Source organism: Gymnogyps californianus, chromosome 4 (genome assembly GCF_018139145.2).
Source record: "Gymnogyps californianus isolate 813 chromosome 4, ASM1813914v2, whole genome shotgun sequence".
NCBI lineage: Eukaryota > Metazoa > Chordata > Aves > Accipitriformes > Cathartidae > Gymnogyps > Gymnogyps californianus.
This window is the reverse complement of record NC_059474.1, coordinates 64819791-64842853: the sequence shown is the minus strand read 5'-3', so window position 1 is coordinate 64842853 and position 23063 is coordinate 64819791. Positions and strand designations below refer to the sequence as shown.

At 40.2% G+C, this 23063-nt stretch overlaps 1 protein-coding gene across 4 annotated transcripts in view; it reads left to right on the top strand.

The window, feature by feature from the left end:
• The window catches only part of LIN54 (lin-54 DREAM MuvB core complex component), a 42869-nt gene that overhangs the window by 10014 nt on the left and 9792 nt on the right, over nucleotides 1-23063 (top strand). The window contains exons 1-8 of one of the 4 annotated variants that reach the window (XM_050895483.1): nucleotides 1043-1070; nucleotides 6628-7352; nucleotides 13795-13915; nucleotides 16785-16930; nucleotides 18448-18603; nucleotides 20994-21210; nucleotides 21967-22040; nucleotides 22193-22390. In XM_050895483.1, the coding sequence (XP_050751440.1) occupies nucleotides 6663-7352; nucleotides 13795-13915; nucleotides 16785-16930; nucleotides 18448-18603; nucleotides 20994-21210; nucleotides 21967-22040; nucleotides 22193-22390 (1602 nt within the window). In that variant the 5' untranslated portion in view covers nucleotides 1043-1070; nucleotides 6628-6662. Of the gene's footprint in view, nucleotides 1-1042; nucleotides 1071-6626; nucleotides 7353-13794; nucleotides 13916-16784; nucleotides 16931-18447; nucleotides 18604-20993; nucleotides 21211-21966; nucleotides 22041-22192; nucleotides 22391-23063 lie in introns of those variants that run through there. The other 3 variants (XM_050895482.1, XM_050895486.1, XM_050895484.1) reach the window with 3 other exon arrangements.

Sequence of the window (23063 nt, the reverse complement as noted above, 5' to 3'; positions counted from 1 at the left end):
CTAGATACTAATGATTCTGGGTGAGTGCTTGGAGTTCTGTTGGAGTTTTTTTCAGTAATACTACTCAGTACCTCACAATGGCTAGAATGTTCTTCCTTACTAACCTTGTTTTGTAATTGATGGTACATTTGGGCAATGTAACATTTTTTTTCTTGTGGCAAAAAGGGGGTTGTCCAATCTGGAGTTAGGTATCTGAGTGTTTTAAAATGCTAGTTTTCTAGCAAGCAGTGCACTCACATGTATGTGTAATGTAATTCAACCATTTACAATTTGTATGACATGCTGCTTTCATCAAAAACTTAGTTGTGGCTTTTTTCCTCTTTCCCTCTAGCTTCCGTTTTGCCTGAAAGGGTCTCTGACTCATGGGGATTTTTGGTTATGTACTATATCTAAAGTTTTTGTTAGTTTGATTGTAAAAATTATTTTGTACTCAGTGTGTGAAATCTAATTTCTGTGGTAGCATGCTGTGATTTCTTGTATGTGAGAATTAATTTTGATGTGAAGAAAACAGCTACAGGTCACAGGATAGCTGAGTCTTAAAGTATATTTGTAACACCGGTTGTGGTGAAGGAAGAAGATGTGGTCATGTTGTGTGCATTGCTTCTAAAGCTTTGGGTATGATCAACTAAAGATTTTTGTGGTGAAGGCAGTGTATTTTGTATCAATATGTTGGTAAAACTTCTGTTTTGAAGACAATAGGACATGAATTTTTGAAAACTTAAGTAAAAGATTTTTATTTTTTTTACAGCATGTCTACAAAGAACATCTTCTGTTTGTTCCTCTGGGTTTTTTGGCTCGTTGTGTTTTAACTGTCCTTGCCAATATTTTGTAGTGTTATATGTCAATGATAGCAGCATGGAGAACTTAGTAACTGTTCCATGGTTGAATAATTGCAAGATGCTTTTTTTTTTTTTTTTCCCCCTCCATCCCAAGAGCTGGAAGATTAGGAAGGGGAATGGGAGCAGGTGAATGAATTGCTACTGCAGTGTTCCCACTGGATCGTACTTGGATCTCTCTTTTGTGGCAGCTTCCAACTACTTGAGGCCTGGTAATTTTAAACTGCTTAGTCTGTAAGTATTAAGACCAAAAAAATTGGATTTTTTCAGCTCAGCAGCCTTCTGGAGTTTACATATCGCCACTATTGGAGAGGGCAGATAAGCAGAAGCTGAAAAATTTGAAAAGCATTTAAGCACCTAAACTTTGATTCCACGTGGCTGACAGCATCTCATGCTTCTCAGATAAATCATCAAGGATCCATTCTGTATTTCCCCTACTTCCTCCTGCTCTTGCCTTTGTTCTAATGAATGGATTTAGGAATGAAATAAATTATGTTTTTAAACCTTTACTAGTTAAGAGAAATATGCTGATTTTTATGAATGTAACTTCATACAAGTATTGTGGGCTTTTTGAATTTTAAAACCCTCAGATCTGAGCCATAGCCTGCTGACAGTCCCCTGCTCCACCTTTATTTGAAAGAGAAGTGATGGTGGTGTCACATCTTTGTCTCTGCAAAGGAAATGCCAAATGTTACCCCTTTTGTATTGGCTAACTGGTGATACTGTATTCTTTTGGTTTTTCCCCCTACATTTGTGTTTAGAGTCCATTGTACTTGCAGTGAACAATTACTTGTTAGGTTGTCCACTATTACTTTTCTGCCATTTATCTGACCCTAGTTTCCAGCCTCGTTCCCCTCCACCTGGCTTAGTAAATCCCTTGAGAGATACTGTAACTATTGGTGTTCTCCCTTACACTTCACAAATTATTAGGCATGCGGCTTGATTCTCTTAAAAGCTAATAATGTCCTCTTAACTTTATTAATCTTTGGAAAAGACTTGGCCTTTTGCAGCACCAAGGGTGTGTAGAGACACGTATAAGTCCCTTAATGCAAGGATTCTGATTTTCTGTTTTTTGGGAGCTGCAAAACTGTATCCTGTGTTACATCTCTCAGGAAGAAAATTGTAATAATGAATATATGGTCATATTTCCATCTTCTCATGGTTAGTGATGTAGTAACTAGTTTCACATATGCTAGACGTGTCCATGTGATTTGTCTCCTGGACAGTCACCTCAGTGGTGACCTCTTGAGGGTAGGGATTTTTTGTTGTATTTCATTGTTCCTCTTCATACTTCTTTTTAAGGGTTTTTGCAGTTCCTAGCTCAGGAAGTTGAAAGTATTTGCCCTTGCTGGCTCTTAATAATGCTACGCTTAAGCGTGTGCATCTATCCCAGCTTTAAAGAACTACTAGCTGCTGTATCTGGCAAAGAGACTTCGTTTCAGTTAGCATTTGCTTAGCAAGCAGCAACAGTTTTACTGATCCCAAGAGAATCCTTGCTATTTTAGAGGCTACGTTGGATTTAATGCATTTATGAAGCTTTTGATTTTGGGGTGGGGTTTTTTGCACTTTGAGATAGGTGCTCATACAAAAGCTGTTACTGATTTGATTTCCCTATTTTCTGGTGAAAGTGACACTTCAGAATTTAGTTTAAAATGAACATCGCCAATGACTTAACGCAGGTCTGGCCAATGTTCTTAACCCTGTCAAGTTATACCACAGTCTTCCCATGGCTGAGCGCCACCAGGCTTGTGCTGTGTACTGAGAAGAGAACAGGAAGGGGACCCCTAATGGGGCCACAAATGGTGACGAGTCCCTTGGTCTGCTGCTTCATTGTGATGACCTTGCTAACATGCAGTACTATCTGAGGACATCCTGTAAAGTTGGTCTCGGCAGCCTTATTTCTGAGTAATCTGAATTTCTGAACAGTTTTCCTTGCAGTACATAGCCTCGCTGATGATTTTGTAACATATCCTCATGTAAGTGCTGCACTTGAACTGCTCATGGTTGCAGACTGGAAGGTTAGCTATTCTTATCTTATTGAAATGGGGGCATTTCTGGAGACGTAATAAGATGCAGTTAGTTACTGTAAAATACAGGCATTGTTATATCTTGCATTTTTTTTACTTGTTTGCAGATCCGTGTGCTTTATTCTATTGATTCTTTTGATTTTCCTGTTTAGTGTGGCTTCTTTTCATGTTTTATCAACAAAAGTGTTGATATAATTGAGCTCAACACTTTAACTGTTAGTTTCTTAAAGATTCTGCACTGACATACTAGTGACAGAAAAGGAAAAAACAGATCAAAGTTCACAGGTACCTGTCAGACACCTTTCTGTATTTTTGCCAACAATGATGGCATTCTTTATCCTCTTCCTTATAAATCTCCTTTACCCTTTATGACATTTTATATATATATGTTCTTCTTTGTGAATATCATGTATCGAGATCTGTGCTATGGGTAAGATGATCAGAGGTGGTTCACTCAAGCTGAGCTTTTGTCCCTGTCATCCTCCTACCAGTACCTAGCATTTTTCAGAGTCGTTGCTCCAAGACTTTGCTGACAAATATGCTTTAGTCCCTAATTTTTTATATGCGTTTGGCTGGTTGGGTGTCCTGAGCTATGCTGGGACAGTCTTTTTCTAAACAAATCTTCATTACGTGAATTTCTTCTTGAGCTTTTAATTTAGTTGTATGGCCGTTATTTTGTAGGCTGAAGTTATCTATTTAGTAATCTGATCCTAGAATTTTTGTGGAGTTCCCCGGTCTGATACTGTGCTTATCCACTTCCTTGGTTTAGATTGTTTTTTCCTTCAGATTTTGAGCTAAATAAGTGTAAACACTTACTGATGCATCTTTTGGGGGGGTTGTAGGTACAACTCTTGCATTATCAAGTGACTCAAAGTATAATTGCTGAAGCAAAGGAAACTTTCAAGTCTTTCTAAATAGCTAAAATAATTCTCTACCCTGTCTTGAAGATCTCAAAGCTGTTAGAATCTTAAGAGGTTGGCATGCTTTTACTGTTGGAAATCACTTTAGTAGAGGAGCTGGAAAAATGGAAACAGTGTATGTTTGATGTAAAAGCATTAGGAAAAAATAAACAGGTGAACTGCTGAGAAATCCTGGCTAAATACCTAGAAGTAAAATCTGCTGGGATGTTGAAGCTGCCTTTGACTACAGCAGCCTCTCATATAGCTAGGAAGAGATTTTCATTGTTGCATTTCATGTATCTCTTTCAGTCATATCCAATAAGCAATGAAGAAATAGAACAAGTGGGTTGTGTTGTGGTTCTTTTCTTGCTGCTGTTGATGACAGTAGCCTGAATGCATTAATGGAAGCCAACTGTAAAATTGAGGCCTAATAACTGTAAAATCTTCCAATGTGATGGCCATAAGCTGTTAATCCAGTAACTGTGCGTAATGTTTCTTTTCTTTTAACTTGTCAGTTTCTGATTCCAGACTTGATGTAATGTATTTCTTTTCCTTCTGCATTCTGACTTGCAAGTGGTTTGCTTGAAGTCAGAAAGCTGTTTAAAACCCTGACTCTGAGCATTTTAATATAAATATCTTTCAACTAGATAATGGTATTTAATAACCATTTACTGCTTTGTAACATAACCAAATGGTAAGAATGAAGAATATAAATAACTGTTGAACTGTATAACTACTTAAATATATGCAAATACTTTATGGTCATACTGTTAAAAGATACTAAGAATGACCTTTCTGTTAGGGAATAACATGTACAAATGCAAACCAAAAGCAAGTAATTTAAAATTACTTGTCATTACTGAATCTGGTGATTTTTCCACTGTCTGGTTTAGATGATTCCCTCCTTTTCAAACATGGAGGCAATCATTATTTGGATTGTGGTTGACCCTAGGAGTCTAACTTCTGGATCCAAGCCCCTTGTGCTTGTCAGTATAGAACAGGATGATGAGGGGTTTTTTTTGTCCAAAATAGTTTGAAGTTGTGAGATCCAAGACCCAAGCCCATGCCGGTTGATGAGGAGACGATAAAGTGACACAGCTCAGGAGGAGAGCTAGTGGCCTTAACATATGCTGAAACAGTCTGCTTTTACTATTCTTATTTTTGCGTAATCTCATATGCAGTTAACCAATTTGACTTTAAGACAGCAATGCAATACTATTACTAATGTGTCCTTAGGAGTAAGCTGTTTTGTCTAGTGTTAGTTACCGGGGCTGGCATCACTGCAAGCTGTACTGGCATTACTTTGAGAGAAATGCTTTCCAAAGGAGGTACTTCTGGCAGTGACATCAGATAACTTTGTATCTTTAAATGCCTGCCAATAAGTGAGCTGTGTGTGAGCTTGACCGTCAGTCATCTGAACAAGTTCTTTCACAGCTCAGGCTTCTTGCGTATCATGGCAGTTTGATATGGCTTGTACTCTGGAGATGAGGGGAATCAGGATGGCACCCTTCACGATCAGGAAGGCCATGGACTACTCAAGCACAGCCTCCTGAGCTCGGCATGGAAACTAGGTAGATTATAGCAGGGATTTTCCCCCATCCTTCTACCTTGTGGGTGAAATGCAGCTGTTCTGTAGTTAGTTGCCGTGCAAAATGGAACCACAATGACTGCGGAGGAATCAATGTCACCTTGGCATTTGGTCAGTGTTTTTAGTGGCACAGTTCCTTAATTATGAGTGTCGCTTAGCACGAATAACTCAGCTATGCTTTTCCTAGCAAGTAGGAAACTGAATTTGCAAGGATCCTGTCCTCTTGAGCGTATAATGAGTACTTGAGAGTGTGTACACATGCGCAGTATGCTCGCCCATCCAGTGCCCCAGCATGCTGATGGGGTCAGCAAGTGGGGAAAATGCCTTATTAAGCTGATCTGTTTTCAGCCTCTGACAGTGATACAGTTTTAGCAGGAATGATAGATGTGACCATTTCCAGCAATGTCTTTAAGGTTTCTCAAGTGGGAAGTGACTCTGGCGTTGAATCTCACTGTAGGTTTTTTAAATATAAATTTGTCACTCTTACTAGTCAGCTTAAAAAATTCTGTTTTCTTTCAGATTGGGTGTTCTTTGTTTTGTGTTTAGAACACACTTCAAATTAATCATGAATTTGGGCATTATATTTTCTTGTGAGTATTGAGGAAAAAAATATTGAGCTGCTCTTTTCATGGCCAGCATAGAGGAATTACCTGTTCATCTTGGAAAGGCGGGGCTTTGGCTTAGTCCTGGGGTAGGTGGGCTGTTGATTGAGCTTGTGGGGTTGTTAAAGCCCATCACTAGACAGCTGTTTGTTTTTCTGAGATTTCCAAAATGAGGATTTGGCAAATATGAACCTGTTACTTCTGGTATGGATAACAAGTCTCTTGAGGCAAGATAACCTGCTAATCAATGTTGACATGTATGAGAAAAGCCATTATAATCTGTTGGATTTTTAAAGCTGTTTAACTCCTGCTTTATATTTCAGTAAGCTTAAATGTCTGTGAACAAGGTGCCTGTATCTTGGGGGGGAAACAGTACTTCTTTGCGTACTGTGTTGTCAAGAGTGGACTGGTAATCCACAGCAAGTCAGTGCCTTGATTTGACTTCAATGGATGATGTTGAAGAGGTTTGATATAAATTCTTACTGAGAGTAAATCCAGCTTAATGTGTTATGTTTTGATAACAATTTTTTTCATTATATCCCTCCTGTGCATGCACAATACCTTCAGTCTGAAAAAATTTCTGCTACTATATTTTCTTCCTTGGTAATATTATTCATAAAGCTTTGAAAATGTATGTTTTCTGGAAGCCAATAACTTTTTAAAATATTATTGCAGTACCTGGTCCAGTCATCACTGCCACAACTGCTAAAATGGAGGTGGTTTCAGCAGAAGTCAATAGCTTGCTCCCTGAGGAAATAATGGACACTGGTATAACTCTGGTGGAAGACGACAGCATCGAGGCAGTTATCGTGTCGTCACCGATGGGAGATTCTATTCCCATGGAAACAGAACTGGAAGAAATAGTGAACATAAGCTCCACCAGCGACTCCTCAGCTATGACTACGGCCACAGTCACCACAGAATCGGTTACTGCACCCAGCAATCACTCAGGCGACACAACAGTGAACACCACAACCCCAAAACCGGATGTGAATGCAGTAGTAAAGCCTACCTTTCCAAGTGGCCTCCATAAACTTGGTGCTCAGACCCCTGTCACTATATCACCCAATCAAATTATTCTGAACAAGACCGCCGATATTAAAATAGGCAATCAGAGTATTAAACCGGATGGACAAAAGCTAATTGTAACAACTTTGGGCAAGTCTGGCCAACCTATTGTTTTAGCATTACCCCACAGCCAGCTCCCACAGGCGCAGAAGGCCACGTCCCAAGCCCAAGGTGGAGACTCCAAGGTACAAGGACAGCAGATCAAAGTTGTTATTGGAGGTCGGTCGGAAGTGAAACCTGTTGGCGTCTCAGCTTTGACACAAGGAAGTCAGCTGATAAACACTGCAGCCCAGCCTTCTGTTTTGCAGACCCAGCAATTGAAAACAGTACAGGTAAAGTGAGTTATGCTGATGAAACATTTTAAAAACAATTTTGTTGCTGCAGCTGTTGTCCATTTCATTCCCTGATTGACACACGGTTGCTTTCAGCCTTTGCATTTATTCCTTGTATTAAAAAATACAATGCTGCTTTTAGCCCATGCTTTCATCTGTGGATGCATTTAGTAGTTTATGCCTTTACCTTTAGCTACTGTCTAGAAACTTAAGATTTACCTTAGAGAAAGTGAGCTATTAAAATTCAGTAATTTGAAGAGAATTTTCCCATTATTTTCATTTTATAAAAATAAATTCTACATGCTTTCAGGAAGACTGAATTGAACTCTATATACCTGTTGTTATTTATTGAAAGTGAGTGCTGCTTTACTCCTTTATGAAAGACTAGCTTCTGCCTACTACGTTTAGTTTGTTTAAATAAACTCTCTGAAAAAAACATTCCAGCATTTGAAAAAGAACAGAAAGGTGTATCTTGTCTGCCTCAAATCTAGTTAAGCTTGTTAATACATGATAGACTAGACGCTATCGTAAGCTGGATGCTTCAACGTCTTGTTCCTGATCTCTGGCATGGATCTTGAGATATTTGAAACCACAGAGAATCTGCTGGGATCTGAAAATGTGTTGAAAAGACTTGGGTTATGACCCAAAGGGTCTGATTTTCATCTGGTATATGGCAGAACTACATGTGAGTGACTTTGTTCTAGTTGGCAATGAGGCAGAAATAAGACCTCGTGAAAGTGAAGGAAAAGAAGTCAATGCAGGTTATGATGGAAAAATATTTACAGTCTAAATTAGAAATTTAGAGAAATTAAACTCTAAGTATGCTAATAAAAACTAATTTTCTGCACATGAAAAATTACAGACTTTTTAAAGCATGTTATTAGCCGAATGGTAAGTTCCCCAACTAGTATTTCATGGCAAGCAAATGTGAGCAACTCTCAAGTTGGTTCGTTTTAAAGCTGCAGATGATCCTTGCACCGATTTCTGCTTTCTCCTTTTTTTTTTTTTTTTTTTGCTACATCATACCTGTGGAAAACATGTTTAATAATGGCTGTTTGAAACATCAGTTTTCTTAAGTGACTTTTATTTTTGTACCTTGATCATTAATGATATGGTTGTCATTACAGCTTTCAAAAAAGCCTCTGCTCTTGACTCAGCATAGGAACTTTTGAGTGGATCAGTTCCTGTTACTTGGCTTCAGTTACGCACTGACAAGTAACAGATACAGGGAACTGAGGAGAATGACTTAGCTGTGATGTGCTTTTGCTTGCATGAGATGACCTGTGCCATCAGTGACTGAAATACAGTGACTTGGCGATTAACCTCTGCTGTTTGTCATTAGGAATTCTACAGGTTCCTTAATAGAAACTGCTACAAATGGACTTGCATCCATTTGTAAATCTAGTTAATTGCAGTTTGAGTAAATTTGTTTTGTTGTGATCACTTTTTATTAAACCTTTGTTTCCATTTGCAAAACAGATTGAATTCTTAACACCTGGCATCCTTTTCCTATAAGGAGAGGAGGAAGTAGAAATGAAAAGCAAGAAAGCAATGTTCAGTTGATTATAAGTACCCGATACTGCAGGGAAGATGATTACATTAGCACTTCCCAGACAGTGCTTTTCCTTGTAGGAAGTTACTAAAGTATCGGAGGGATGTATGAGGCCAGGTGAGAGATTCACGGTCTACCCTATCATGAATGACAGGGGAGGTAATTCATGCCTTCAGTCCTTGACTTAGAAAATGAAGTCATGCATTTACCCCGTCATCCTGAACAAGCCTCTCAACCTTTCAGTGGGTGGAAAAGGAAGCTGTGAATGCCTCCCTGCCTCCCAAGGGTCTTGTGTAACTTATCTCTTGCGGGTTTGTGAATCAGGTATTTCAGATGCAAGGCAGCACAGCAGTTCGACTTGGTGCTGAAAAGTGAATTGGTAAAAGATTAGATGACAAAGAACTTTCCCTAGTTGTTCTTACATCCTCACTGTGATAGGGGCTTTGCAAGTCATTAGAGAAATTGTTAGCTTTGCTGTAATCTAATTGTGACATTTGAAATCTCAGCACTTGAGAAAAGGCATACTTGATAGAGTTGAGCTAAATGTTCCTTGGAATCTGGCTCCCTCTCTGATTACAATTTTAGAGGTCTGAGGCTGTGAGGTGTAAAATGTGGCAGGACCTTGGGCTTCATCTATATCCAGAGGTTTATTACTGTCTCTTGGCAGCTTGTCCTGATTTAGTTGAAACCACTGCCGTGGATGTGTGGACAAAACTACTGGGCAAGTGCATCTGCTTTCAGCCTGTGGCTCCTGCCTGCGTACAGGCTTAAAAACAATCATGTGCCTGCGGGTATACTACATTAGTCCAAGTGCATTAAGCAGGAGTTTGGCCTTGCAGATGACACTCAGCCAGATGTCCAGACCCATCGCCATTGCTGTCACTAAGCTAGTTTAACTTGAACTTGTCTTGATGTGGTAACTGGCTCTGCATTTCAGCAGTTAAATCTATGTGTCCGTAGCATCGTTGCTACCATGGCAAGACAACTGCTAAGGCATCATTGTGGCTTCATCTCATCATGGAAGAGCGACCTCATGCACTCCCTAACCTCAGAGCAAACTCCCATTCCTAGCTCAGTTTCTTCACCTTCTCTGAAGTACACTGTTCTCCTCTTCTATTTCTAGAGTCCCTGATTTTTCATATTATGCCAAATATAAATTACATAGGGCGTGGCTACATGGACAAGCCCCCATGAGGTCATCTAGGGAGTGGATTTATAGTATGTTAGCTCCTTTGTAGTAGTTGACTATGTGGGTATTCAGTCCAGCAGTAAATGCGACGTATGCATGTGCCTTTTTCTGTATGAATAGAACACGGTTTGACAGCTGAAAACAAAGTCCAGCCATAGAAACTTGCTAGTTCATTTGTTTATTGGAGAGTGCTTAGGAAGAGACAAATTGACCCTTTATTTAAAGATGCTTGCAGATAAATCTCTTTACTTCTGTAGAGGGAAGAAGGTTGGTGTGTGCTTCTAAATATAATAATTTTCTTATGGAAGAGCTTGTTACTCCAGGAAATATTTTTGCCATCTAATTCAAAGTAACTTGCAGAGAGCATGCTTAGCTTACATAGGCAGAGGAATAATGTTAGGCTTATTGTGATTAGTACAGGCAATGGCAGAGGGCTCCAGAGAACTTGCTCTTTCTGAAGCATCAGAGGGGCAGTCTGTCATCTTGATTATTTCCTCTGGCTTCTCCAGTCTCTACTGAAATGGGTAGTGAGGGTAGTGAGTTTCCCAATGATGCCTAGAAGGCTCTTACAGGTGGCTGGGGTTATCAGCTCCAGTGGCAAAAACCTCAGAAAGGCTTGCTTGGCAGCAAGTAAGGGCAGGAGTGCACTTGCCTGCACTTGGGGGCCAAGGGCTGTTCCTCACCTATAACTAACCATGTTTGAGTTTTGCCATGTTTCCTAAGCCCTGAGGGGATTCACTTGTTTGTTAGACCTCCTTCTTCGTAGACAAACAGTTCACCCAAAAAGCAGGGGGGAGTTTATCTGAGGAGGATATTGCAAGTTGAGTCTGAGGGAAGCAGGGCTACTTGTGTTGACCAGCTATCGTTTTGGGATTTTTACGTTTTTTCTGAAATACTTCATGTTAATGGGTAGCTAGTATTTTACACACATTCATTTAAGTCATTTAAGCACATATATTGACTGTTACTGGGAAACAACTGCTGTTGTCCAGAGCTGGCTGTTCCTGCTGGATGTTGATGATGTTCTGAGCCAGACTTTGCCCTCACTTCAGAGAGTAAAAGCAATAGCAGTTGAGTTACAATAATACCTTATGGCAGGGTAAGATTAATTTCAGCAGAACAGAAATCTCAAATCAAGCAGATGAAATGTGGGGAATTTATCAGAAATTAAAATGTGTGCAAATTTACAAAACAAATTTACTGATAAAATGCCTGCTCATCTGTCAGCTGTGTATGGGCTAAGAGAACTGAATCCTTGAAACGTTAAAATGGCTTTGAGTTAAATTTGTAAACTGGGCTGTGAATGAAGCTTCCTTCTTCAAACAACTTATGTTTCAAGGTTTTAGTTAATATATTTCCAAAAAGAGCGAGTTTTTTTTCTTCTCTGTTTCATTTTAAGCCCTGACTATTGTATGCCACATATAAAGCAGCTACTGTGGCCTGGGTGCAGCATATTTGGGCAAATGACCTTCACCTGCCAATGGTCTGAGGTGGAGGTTTTATCTGAGGAACACTTGTATTGTAACTGTGGAGCAGCACATGGCTTCATTTAAATGAGGTCTGTTTTCTGGCACTGCCCGGTGTCAGAGCTGCTCGTTGCTGGCTTCCCTTGGCTGGGCACAGCTCAGGCATGCAGAGGCAACGTTTGCTTTCCACGGGAGGCTGGAGGGCTCCAGTGCCATAGCAGAGGGGAGCTCCAGCTTCCCTGGCCATGCCATGAGTGCGTTGTTGAGAGCTGAAACAGCCTCACGTGTGCTCTTTGAGGGGCAGCTGGGGAATTCATTATGTGCTGCTGAATACTTCGAATGTTTTGGCGTTACTCTACTGTAAAGGAGGTGTTTTCAGTCAGCAAACTCTATAAATAGAGTTTTGTGTAGGAAACCATAACATCCAGCCTACTCAATTGCTTCATTAAAGCACTTGCAACTTTCTTGGGCTGTTAAAAGTAGCTGTCATCTGTTATCTTTGCAGGTCCGTGAGATTTCTCCAGTTAGCTACTTAAGTAACAAAGGTGGTTCTGTGCCTTTGAGAGGTGGCTCCCCACATGGATGCCAATGTCGTGCCTCTCTGATATTGCTGGAGTTGGTGGCTGGTGCCTATGGGATATGGCTGGGCATGTGTGGTGGAGGAGAGGCAGTATGGGCCTGACGTGTGGGGTGGGTAAGTGTAAGGCCTTCCAGTGTGCTCACTTGGACTCAGGGAAGATCCTAGTGATAGTCTGCATCTGCAGGCAGCCTCTGCAGTCAATAGGTTAAAATAGTCTTTGAAAGAAGTCAGCCTCTTAATTGAACTATTCACCAGCTGGATGCCCGTGTATAGAAACTATTAGGATAAATGCATCTGGTATTTAACTTCTATCAGTGTGGAAAAGGGGAAAAAGTCTTTTTTAAGACCTGTAAGACTATAAAACCCTGCTTATAAAGATTTCAAGTCAGAGATCTGTCTCATCGAATTGCATGTACATGTTCCTGCTCCAGCTGTGTTTCAGGAGACTAGATCATGGAAGGAAAAAAAAGATCCCCTTGTACCTGGATGTAGCTGTCCTGGTTTAACCCCAGCCGACAACTAAGTAACTAATGCAGCTGCTTGGTCACGCCCCCCATCCGGTGGGATGGGGGAGAGAATTGAAAAAAAAACAAAACCAAACTCGTGGGCTGAGATAAAGACAGTTTAATAGGACAGAAAGGAAGAAAAATAGTAGTAATAATAATAAAATGACAATAATAATACTAAATGAATTAGAATATACAAAACAAGGGATGCACAATGCAATTGCTCACCACTCGCTGACCGATGCTGTTAGTTCCTGAGCAGCTATCCGCCCCTCCCAGCCAGCTCCCCCCAGTTTATATACCGGGCATGATGTCATATGGTATGGAATATTTCTTTGGCCAGTTTGGGTCAGCTGTCCTGGCTGTGTCCCCTCGCAGCTTCTTGTGCCCCTCCGGCCTTCTTGCTGGCTGGGCATGAGAAGCTGAAAAATCCTTGACTTAGTATAAACGCTACTTAGCAACAACTAAAAACATCAGTGTGTTATCAACATTGTTCTCATACTAAATCCAAAACATAGCACTATACCAGCTACTAGGAAGAAAATTAACTCTATCCCAGCCGAAACCAGGACAGTAGCCAACTGATTTGTTCTTGGCTAGCGAGTACCCAAATCTTTCAGGGACTGATCATCGACGTACTTTTTGAGAACTGTTGCGGAAGGCTGTTTCCCCATTTGCAGGATAAAAGTGTGCTGCTATGTCAGAATAGGTCAAGAGATGTTTCAGAGCAGTAGTTGGCATATTTAAATCGCTCGAGCAAGTTTTGTCCTGGTTGGCTGAAAAAGAAGTAACTTTTTTTAAAGCTTCAAATTGAGTTATACATTTAATTTTAACATTTTTATATAGACCAACGGCATGTAAGAAGTAATTTCAGCATCTGGAAGATGAGGTATGCTTGCACAGAGATATCTCTTATGAAAAAGTTGTAAGGGATTGGCTATCCCGCTTTGGTGGCTGGTTTTCTAAAGTGGCATGGATGATATCCTAGTTCTCTCCATAGTGAGAAATGGAGGTGAAATGTGAGATAAGAAAGTATTCTTCTAATTATGTGTGCGAGTATTGCCCTTTTTACTTTCTAATGTACTTAACACAATAATTTAGATTCAAAATGCTCAAGTTACTTTAGATCTCTTTCCCTCCATCTTTCAGATTGCGAAGAAGACCCGAACCCCAACTTCTGGCCCGGTGATCACCAAGCTGATCTTTGCAAAACCAATCAATAGCAAAGCTGTTACAGGGCAGACCACTCAAGTGTCACCAGTCATTGCAGGTTGTACTACTTTGACTTGGTTTGCTTTACTATTTTTTAAAGGCTGTTCAAAGAGATGGTGATTGTAGAAATTTTTCTGTCTTGATGGTTTTACTGCAGTTTCTGTTGAAGTACCTCAAGCAACTGAAAAAAAAAATCAGCAGAGACTTTTGTGGGTAGAAGCAGATAAATGCAGTTGTTGGTACCTTTACACTTTGCTCGTTTAGAATTATCTTTGTGATTGTAGAGTTTGATCATTTTGCTTTTACTGTAAGATGCTTTTACTTTCTGGATTGTGGGGAAGAGGAAAAAATACCTCACAGCCAGAGAAAAGGCTACTCGATAAACAGAAAGTATTTGTAGCTCGATTATATAAACACACAGGGGGAAAAGGAGACACATGCTCTTGTATTACTTTAATCTGCTTATAGTTGGACTTAAATGTAATACATGCAAATAACAGGAAAAGTGTTTGAATGAGAAGTTAATAAAGCTGTGTTGTTTCTGTTAAGTTGCTCACCTACTTCAAAAATAAGCATCGCAGAAGAGTGAGAAAGTAATTAAGGCAGTTAAGAAATGGTTTGTCTCTTTAGAAAACAAATCTCTGTGTCCTTTAAAAAACAAACTATTATTATGGCAGTGGGACTGATGTGTCCCTTGCTAAATGCATCATTGCATGTGTGCAAGTAACATCTGAGACACATAAATTATCTCAAAAGGATGAATGTAGGAAGCCAGAGTCATCTTCAGAGCTTTGAAGGATATCTTCAACTGCTTCCAGATGGACCAACCCAAGTAGGCCTAAAATCTTTTCCACATATTTAAACAGATTTGTTAAGGCTTTACCGAACTGTGACTTGAGCTGGTTTTAAAAAGAATGCAACTGTCTCCTGTATTCAAAACTTTGACAGATACAAGTGAATGGCACATAACTGAAACAATCTTTTCCTTGAGTTGTCAGACTGCCTGCACCCTGAAGCCTGACTTGTGTTGCAGGTGAAAGAAGGATTCCCCATCCCACTCCTCAGTTTTTCCCCCTTTCTCAAACAATTCCCTACCAAATGTAAAGACCTGTGAATAAGAAAATTGCTTCACTATGTTTATAAATATTTGAATGAAGCTGTTTGTGTGTTTAAAAAAAACCAAGCAAACAAAAAACCCAACCCAAAAACATTAAAAACCCTGAAATGAGCCACTTGAAGTTGCATTACATTTTCATCTGGCAATACATGAAAATTGGTAAACAGTAAGGAACCACAACAAAAACAATACTAACAAGACCATGTTTTTAAGTTTGCTGCCTCCAGAATGAAGGGAAATGTCCAAATCAAAACATACCTACGTAATATTGACAAGCAGATATGTCACAAAATAAACTTCCAGCTTTGAAATCAATATGTTGGAAAATCAAGAGTACCTGACCCAGTGAGAGAAGCATCACTGGGAGGTGAAGATGCCTTTCTAACTGAGAAGGAAATAATCTTAAACATCTGCCTTTCCTCTCGCCATCCCAAACAGCCAGCACACCTTGCCAGCTTTGAGAGGCTGGCATCATTTTGGGGAAGGTGTAACATTTGTGTCTTGTATTTTGATTTTGTATGCATGTTTTTATGAATCTGATAAATATTTTTAATTGCCCGGGAATTTCTGCGAAATGAGGTAGAAGTTGTAAATTGAAAGACTTGTCAATATAAGCAGCCGGATTCTGCTGCCAAGGGGCACAGAGGGGATGTAGTGAGAAAGGGAAAGCTGTCACCAGGAAAAAACAAACTCGAAGCATTGAATACTGTAGATGGTAAAATTCCCACAGACTCTGACATTTTTCAGGTTGCATGTGGCTTTAGCAACTGCTGGCATCTATCTGCGCTGTTACTTAGGCTGCACAAAAGTGAAGGTTATTTTAGAACACGTAGACCTCAGAGGAAGGCAGCTTTCCATAAGGATGATGCTTTTTCTTGTTAGTTCCAGTTGACTTAATTGTCATGCCACGAGTTGGTTTGGGATGGAAAAGTTATGCTGGTGTTTGTTTGTTTCTTACTTTGATAAATGTAGTACAAGAGAATGGGTGACAGAGGAACTATGACAGAAATGAGCCTGAGCCAAATTGCAGCAGAGGAAAGCTCAGTGGTCAAGCACTCTTTGGAAAGAAACTTAGAAGTATGAAAAAAAAAAAAAAAAAGGAAAAAATCCGTTTTCCACTCTAGGAGTTTTGCAGGATTCCTAAGACTGACTTCATGATTTGGAGCTGCTGGTTTTGATGTTTAACTTCTTTCGCCATTGTAAAAGCAGATAGTTTGTAGAGTTACACCACTACCTGTATTTTCACGGGAGTGTCATATATTCTGTTAGGCAGTGAAAAAAACCAACCACCAACACAGAGAAGAAAAAAAAAAACAACTTAAGAGTTGAGCGTAGACAGACCAAACACCTTTTTCTTGGTCACTGTAACACAGCTCGTTTCTGATGGCTGAGGTTTTGAAAGGAAGTAGCCCCCCACAGATGCCCAGTTTCTCTGTACATTGGCAGCAGCCCAGGGAGTTCCTAGGAAACTGCCAGCTGGCTGGGTGTTTGTGCATAGCACAGGTGTGTTGGAGGGCTGCGTGCCTCAGGATGCTGTCCTGGCTTTAAAGAATTTTCAGCCGAATGTCATGGAAAGCTCAATGTACATTTCGGCTTTTTTAAGCCTGAGTGAACTGTCTTTTTATTTGCAATAATGGCAATTATTTTCTTCTTTGTTGCTAAACCTAACTTAAAGAATGCTAATGTCCTTCCTACCAGGTAAACACTCTCAGAAGTAGGGATCAATTGCATGATATGCAGAGAAAACTTTGTTTTAAAAGTTAATGTAAACAGGGATAACTTGAACTGATGGTATCTTCATTGTTTATAGGTAGGGTTCTTTCACAGTCTGCTCCAGGAACACCACCAAAGACAATAACAATCTCTGAGGGTGGAGTGATTGGATCATCTTTGAGTACAACAACACAACAGACACCAAATAAAATAGCTATCTCGCCACTCAAATCCCCTAATAAGGTAAGGACCTGATTCTGACTGCAGCCTTCTATCCCTCCTGTTTATGATCCTGCCGCTCCAGAGACTCCTTTGCGCATCACAATGCTCTGCGGTAATGGCCTAAGCTAGATTTTTTTTGCAATTGGCTCCCTTACTGTGGTTTTAAGTAAATATGCATTACTGCATTAGTTTCCCATTCCTGCCATTTCTTGCCATTCCCTAAGCATCCATGCCAAGAGCAGCTCTTCTCTCTTAGCCAAGTGCTCAAACAGTATTTTTTTTTTTTAATGCCTTCATGTCAACAGGCTGTTTAAGAGGAGACCTCAGTGATATGAATAGGTCAGCACTTATTAACCATTGCCTGCTACTGCATAGATAATTTAGTCTTCCCTAATCACGTCTGAAGTAAATGAGATTTGCAATAGTTCTTGATAAAGACAGAGCTGGAGACTGGCACAGACGGGCAATAGATAGAAAAGTTAACTCATCCATCGTAAGCTGTGTTACAGACGAGTGTCATGGTGACACTTGTATTTTCGACTTGATAAAATTGTCTTGAGAAGAGGAATATTGCTGGAGAAAGGAAGAGTCGGGGTGGGGGGAAGATGCATAGTGCATGCAGACTAAACATCATGTATAAAAACTAGCATAAGAGTAAGGAATCCTCTTAGTTTGGCTGTGCCTTAGCTATGTAATGTTATACAAATGGAGTGAAGGACTTGTGTTTGAGAATTATTAGTGAGAGAAGCAACATGAGGAAGAAGTAAAAAAAATATATAAATCTAGAATCAAAATTAACAATGAGTGGGGGTGAAAAGACTCCTCAGGGTTACATCTTGAATTTACTGTAGATAAGTAATTCTAAGTATCTTTTAAAAGCAAGTGGTTTCAAAAATTGGGAGCTTTCTTAAAACATAAAGAAGGAAGTTCAGAACAAAACGTAGAAAACCAACCTTTGAAGGGGTGTAGCTATATAGAATAGAGTATTCAAACACTACACTCTGCAGAAATGTGGTCAGAAGACTGGATCTCTATGGGAATCTGGGAAGTAGATTTGAAAATACTGATGTTCTTATACTTTGGCTGAATCAGTAGTGTAAGGTGAGATTTTTTTTTTTCCTTTCCACTCTCCTTTAAAATTTCCATTTATGATGAAATAGTCATGGTACTAGTGATTATAAAGCTGTTATTCAGAAAATCCATCCTGACAATGCTCAGGGTTCAGTGGGCTAGTTTCCTTAAGAAAACCAAACAAACAAACAAAAAAAAACCAAACCAAAAAGTAGAATCTGTGCTAGCTTTCTTCAGGGGCCTTTTGGTGCTGGAAGCCAGCAATGCCTTGAAGTTTCTAACATGTCTGTGTGCTGTTTTTGTACAGTCGGACCTGTGTGAGTTGTGATTAAATACAGCACCCTTGTTCACAGAAAGAACTCTGTGTACTGGTGGAGAACTGTACTTTCATGAGGAGGGGAATGTGTATGTACAGGGTCTTGTATCTTGTGCAGAGATTTAAACTGCTTCTTTGTTTTGCCAAGCAGCTAACAGTGGTGTCAGTGGCCTCTCAGCCTCCCAGCTCCCCGCAGAAGACGGTGGGCGTCCCACTGAATGTAGCGTTAGGACAGCAGATCCTCACAGTGCAGCAGTCAGCGCCCTCCTCCCCTGGGAAGGCTATAGTCAACCACACAACCGCCCAGGTACAGACTGACTTTCCTTTGTCTTCTAGCGTGTCTCTGTCTCATCGCTTGTGGGAAACTGGCGTGTTGAACTGCAAATAGGCAGTGGTCAGTCCCAAGGTGTACAAGCAAGTTGTAATGGTGTTTGCTTAAGAATTGGTAAAAGCATTGCCCTGAGGAGCACGCGCTTATTCAATTGAGGGGTGCAAACCATTGCAAGCCTGTACCAGGGCATGCTGTTAGAAAGCAGCTTTCCAACCTGGAAAGCTTGGTGCAAGTTCTCGTCTCTGTATTCTGAATCTCCCAAGTCATCTGAAAGGCTCCCTGTGGCATGAGGAAGAGTTCTTTGGGTGGTTCTGTCTCTTCTACCAGTGTTTCTGTGCCACTGACCAGGGGTGCTTTCCAGGTGTTTCTGAGGTTTGCAACAATGGAGTTCATAGTCTTGTGGTAAAGGTCTGCATAAGCAAGACACCATGGTCTGAGACCTACAGAATTAGAAATTAATAATTTCTTGTGTCTCATTTCTAGAAAAATATCAGGGTTTTCCATAATAGCTTTGATTAAATTCATTTGCATTAATGAATAACAAGACAAAACTGGCCTTTCTTACAAACTACAGTTCTTACTTTTTTCCTTTTTTGTAATCTTAGGTGAATCTTTTTCTGTCTTAATGTCTGTATTCCTGTTTTGGTAAACACAAAGGGATGCGTATGAGTGTAAATAGCCAGAGTGGATATAGCAGGGAGTGGACACAGTTGCATGTACAGCACAAGACCAGAGACTCAGACAGATTTTGCCAGTCTCATCTTACCAATACAGGTGATAGCTGGAATGCTGATATGGGGACGTGGACACCAGCATGATTTGAATTTTTTTAAATTTTTTTTTCCCCCAGAGTAAAACTGGCAAAGTTGTCTTTTTGAAACAGTTGTTAAAAGATTAAGTCACTCTAATGCAAGCACCCCAAGTGACAAAATGGAGATGGCTGTGTGGTATACATACTGAGTTCTGATCCAAAGCTATCTGACACAACACGAGGGTTTCACCTGTCTTCACTGGGCTCAAGAACACGCCCTTAGAAGAACTGTCACTCGACTTTTACAATTTTCCCAGTTGTCCTTGGATGGCAGCCACTAATTTGTGTGCTAGAGGGAACTTTGCCCATGCTGGTTTCCCTGTGATAACACTCAGGCTGTGACTGTGCTTGCAGATAGTGCTTATTTTGAATTGCTCTGGGTTGTTGAGGTTTCAGTATATTAAAAAAAAAAAAAAAAAAACCTCAGGAAAACACCTTCTCTTAAAAGACCAGGCTTATATTTCCAGTGAAATATGTGCAAATTGAGATTTCATTCGTGTAGTTGCTGAAAGCTGGGGAGCTGGGAAAATCTTCGAATAAGAAGTCACATCATACTATCAACCAAATTTAATATTAAAACTTAATGCCAAGGACAATGATATGTTTAATATTGATATTAAATGATACTGAGAATAAAAAGCTGAGCTCCAAAAGAAGTTAAAATGGAAGGAGAAAAAGGAGGAATAAACCAAGGTTTGAGGTTGTCAGCAAGGCTGGAAAAAGAGGCCGTTATCAAACCAGTACACTTATGAATGTGTATAAATAAAATAAGCACTTGCTTGTTATCAGTTTGTAGTTTGAGGGAAATTGGAAAGATGACGTCTTGCAAATTCCAGATGTACCATTATTCCAGCTATGAGGTAGCACAGGTCTGCTGAACTCCCTTTCTTTCCCCTTTTTGCTTTTTTACTTAATAAATTTGTTTTGCTACTCTTCATTGTTCTTGTTTCTTTCATTTCTCAGCTTGTGCCCTCTTTCTCGTGTCTTCAGCTATCAGTTTATGGACTCTGTTCCATTTCCTTCTCAAGGGCTGCACAGTGATTTCTGTGTATTAATTGCAAACTGTCTTAAACAGGACGTATCTGTACACACAGAGATAAATCATGCTGCAGTCCAGCACGAACAGTTCTGCAAGTTCTTACCATGTGTTTTTATTAGTAGGAATATTTTTATTAGTAGGAATAGGTTGGTTGGTTTGTTTGCTTGATTTTGAATAAAAACTGAGCAATGTTCTCTGTAGTCACCTGAAGTGTTTTTGGCAGATATTGTATCTGTGGAAGTGGACTGAGTCACCCTACTCATGTAAATATTAGTTTACTCTGGTGTTTGGTGTAGAGCATTGAAAATGGAACTGAGTTTGCTCTGAGCTGTTGAGAGGCATTTAATCTCTCTGCATCTGTTTTACTTTTGAAAGCAAAAATGGGGATAACTGACTTGCTTCTCAAGGATACGAATGGATTAAAGAGTTGCTTGCTAACAAATTGAGGAAGAAACATGCTGATGTTCTTTCTGCCTTTGTACAAGTAACTTTGTGCTGTCTGTGTTGGCTTAACAGGCTGTGAAATCAGCAGTGCAAACCATTACTGTAGGAGGAGTGGGTACATCTCAATTTAAGACAATTATTCCCTTGGCAACTGCACCCAATGTTCAGCAGATTCAGGTACCTGGAAGCAAGTTCCATTATGTCAGACTCGTTACTGCCACAACAGCCAATAGTTCAACTCAATCGGCCAGTCAAAATCCCAGTACAAATACACAGCCTCTTCAACAGGGTAAGTGCTGGTGCTAATGTATTGTCTGAAGTACGTTTTTCTTGGGTTTTTTCATGTTTGTTTTGTAAGGATTAAAATGAGTTACATAATAGAGATCTATCAAGACTGCCAGATGTACTTGCTTTTGTGGTAGACTCCTATAAATTTCATATTCTACTGTTACCTCTGGTTTGTATGTGGAAATGCTCCTTTGTGTCAAATTGCTCTGTAGCTGGGCCTGAATCCTTGGAGCATTTTAGGTTGCTTTTCCCTAGTTTACCAGCTTTGCAGGTGACTCATGGCAAGTCCCAGATCCTCTGTATGAGAAGTGTGAAGCCAGGACAGCCCACAAACATATTGCCAAAACTCCTGCAACATGAAGATCCTTCCATGTAAAATGCTTTAGAAGCACCAGATGTTTCTGCTGGTTTCTGTCCATGCTTTCCGGAGCTGTGATGGAATAAAAGATTTCAAACCACAATGTGGTTTTTGTATTTTCTTGCCAAGGGAAATCCAGTGTCCAGAGCAGCTCTGTACCCAAGCTGGTTTTTAAGCTATTGCTGTGAAACATGTGCACGCACTCTTGTGCCAAATACCTGTTTACAAAGGTGTTCTTTAGACATAAGTGTTATATGCCATGAGTTCGGTCAATTAATCTCAGCGCATAGTTACAGTATTAAGTACCTTTGCGTTATGCGCATGTGAAAGTCTGGAGGACTGAGCTGTGGACTTGGAATGAATAATGTGTGTTAATGTGATGTTGTTTCTTGATACTAGCGAAGCCAGTGGTGGTGAATGCGACCCCAGTGCGGATGTCTGTTCCCATAGTGCCAGCACAGACTGTGAAACAGGTAAGCTAAATGTAAAAGTCATATTCCTGACTTATTTTGGCTGGACGGGAAAAAAAAGTCCAGTTTCAGCACTGTAATGAAATGTTCTATTAATAAAAGTGCATTCTGAATCAACGAAACAATGATTTCATAAAGACCTCTCTTCTCTCCAGGTGGTGCCCAAACCGATCAACCCAACTTCCCAGATAGTTACTACTAGTCAGCCCCAACAAAGACTTATTATGCCAGCCACTCCACTGCCACAGATACAGCCCAACCTCACCAACCTCCCACCGGGCACTGTACTGGCACCAGCACCTGGCACAGGAAACGTCGGGTATGCAGTCCTTCCAGCTCAGTATGTCACACAGGTATGGTGTTAACCCAAAGATAAATAAGGAAATAGTGCTGTTGTGGAACATACTGCCTTCCTCTTAAAGATTCTTGCTCCCCAGCTGTCACCCGATGCTAAGGGGACCAACAGTTTCTTTTAGGGATCCTTGGCAGAATGATGACAGCACTAAATCGTAGTTACAATTAAAGCTTTATTTTCTTAACAGGATTGTTTGATTAGCATAGCATAGAATTTATAATCAGAATAGCACAGGATTTCTATAAGCAGAATCAGTGTAGTACAATTTTAGAAGTAGTGTAGTACAGAATTTATAATACAACTTAACTTCTAATTTCTAATCACCTAGATCCTCTGCAGATCGGGTCAGATCTTAATACATGGTTTGCTTTATCAATATAACAATCATAATCTAGACTTGAAAATCATATAAAAGAATACGAGTCAGTCACTCAGTCCTCGGAGGAAGCAGATGTCAGTGGAGGCGTCCCTGGCCACCGGGGGGTCACGGCTCTCACTGTCCAGCAGCAGTTCCAGTCCAAGTTCCTCACTTAGGACTTGTAACTGCTTGATTTTATAGACAGTGTTCTGTGTGCTGTTATGCTTCCCTGTTCTGTGACAGGGTCATCACCACCACCTGGTTGTCTGGCTGCCTGAGACCTTCACAGCCAGTAAGGAAGGGAGTAATCGGC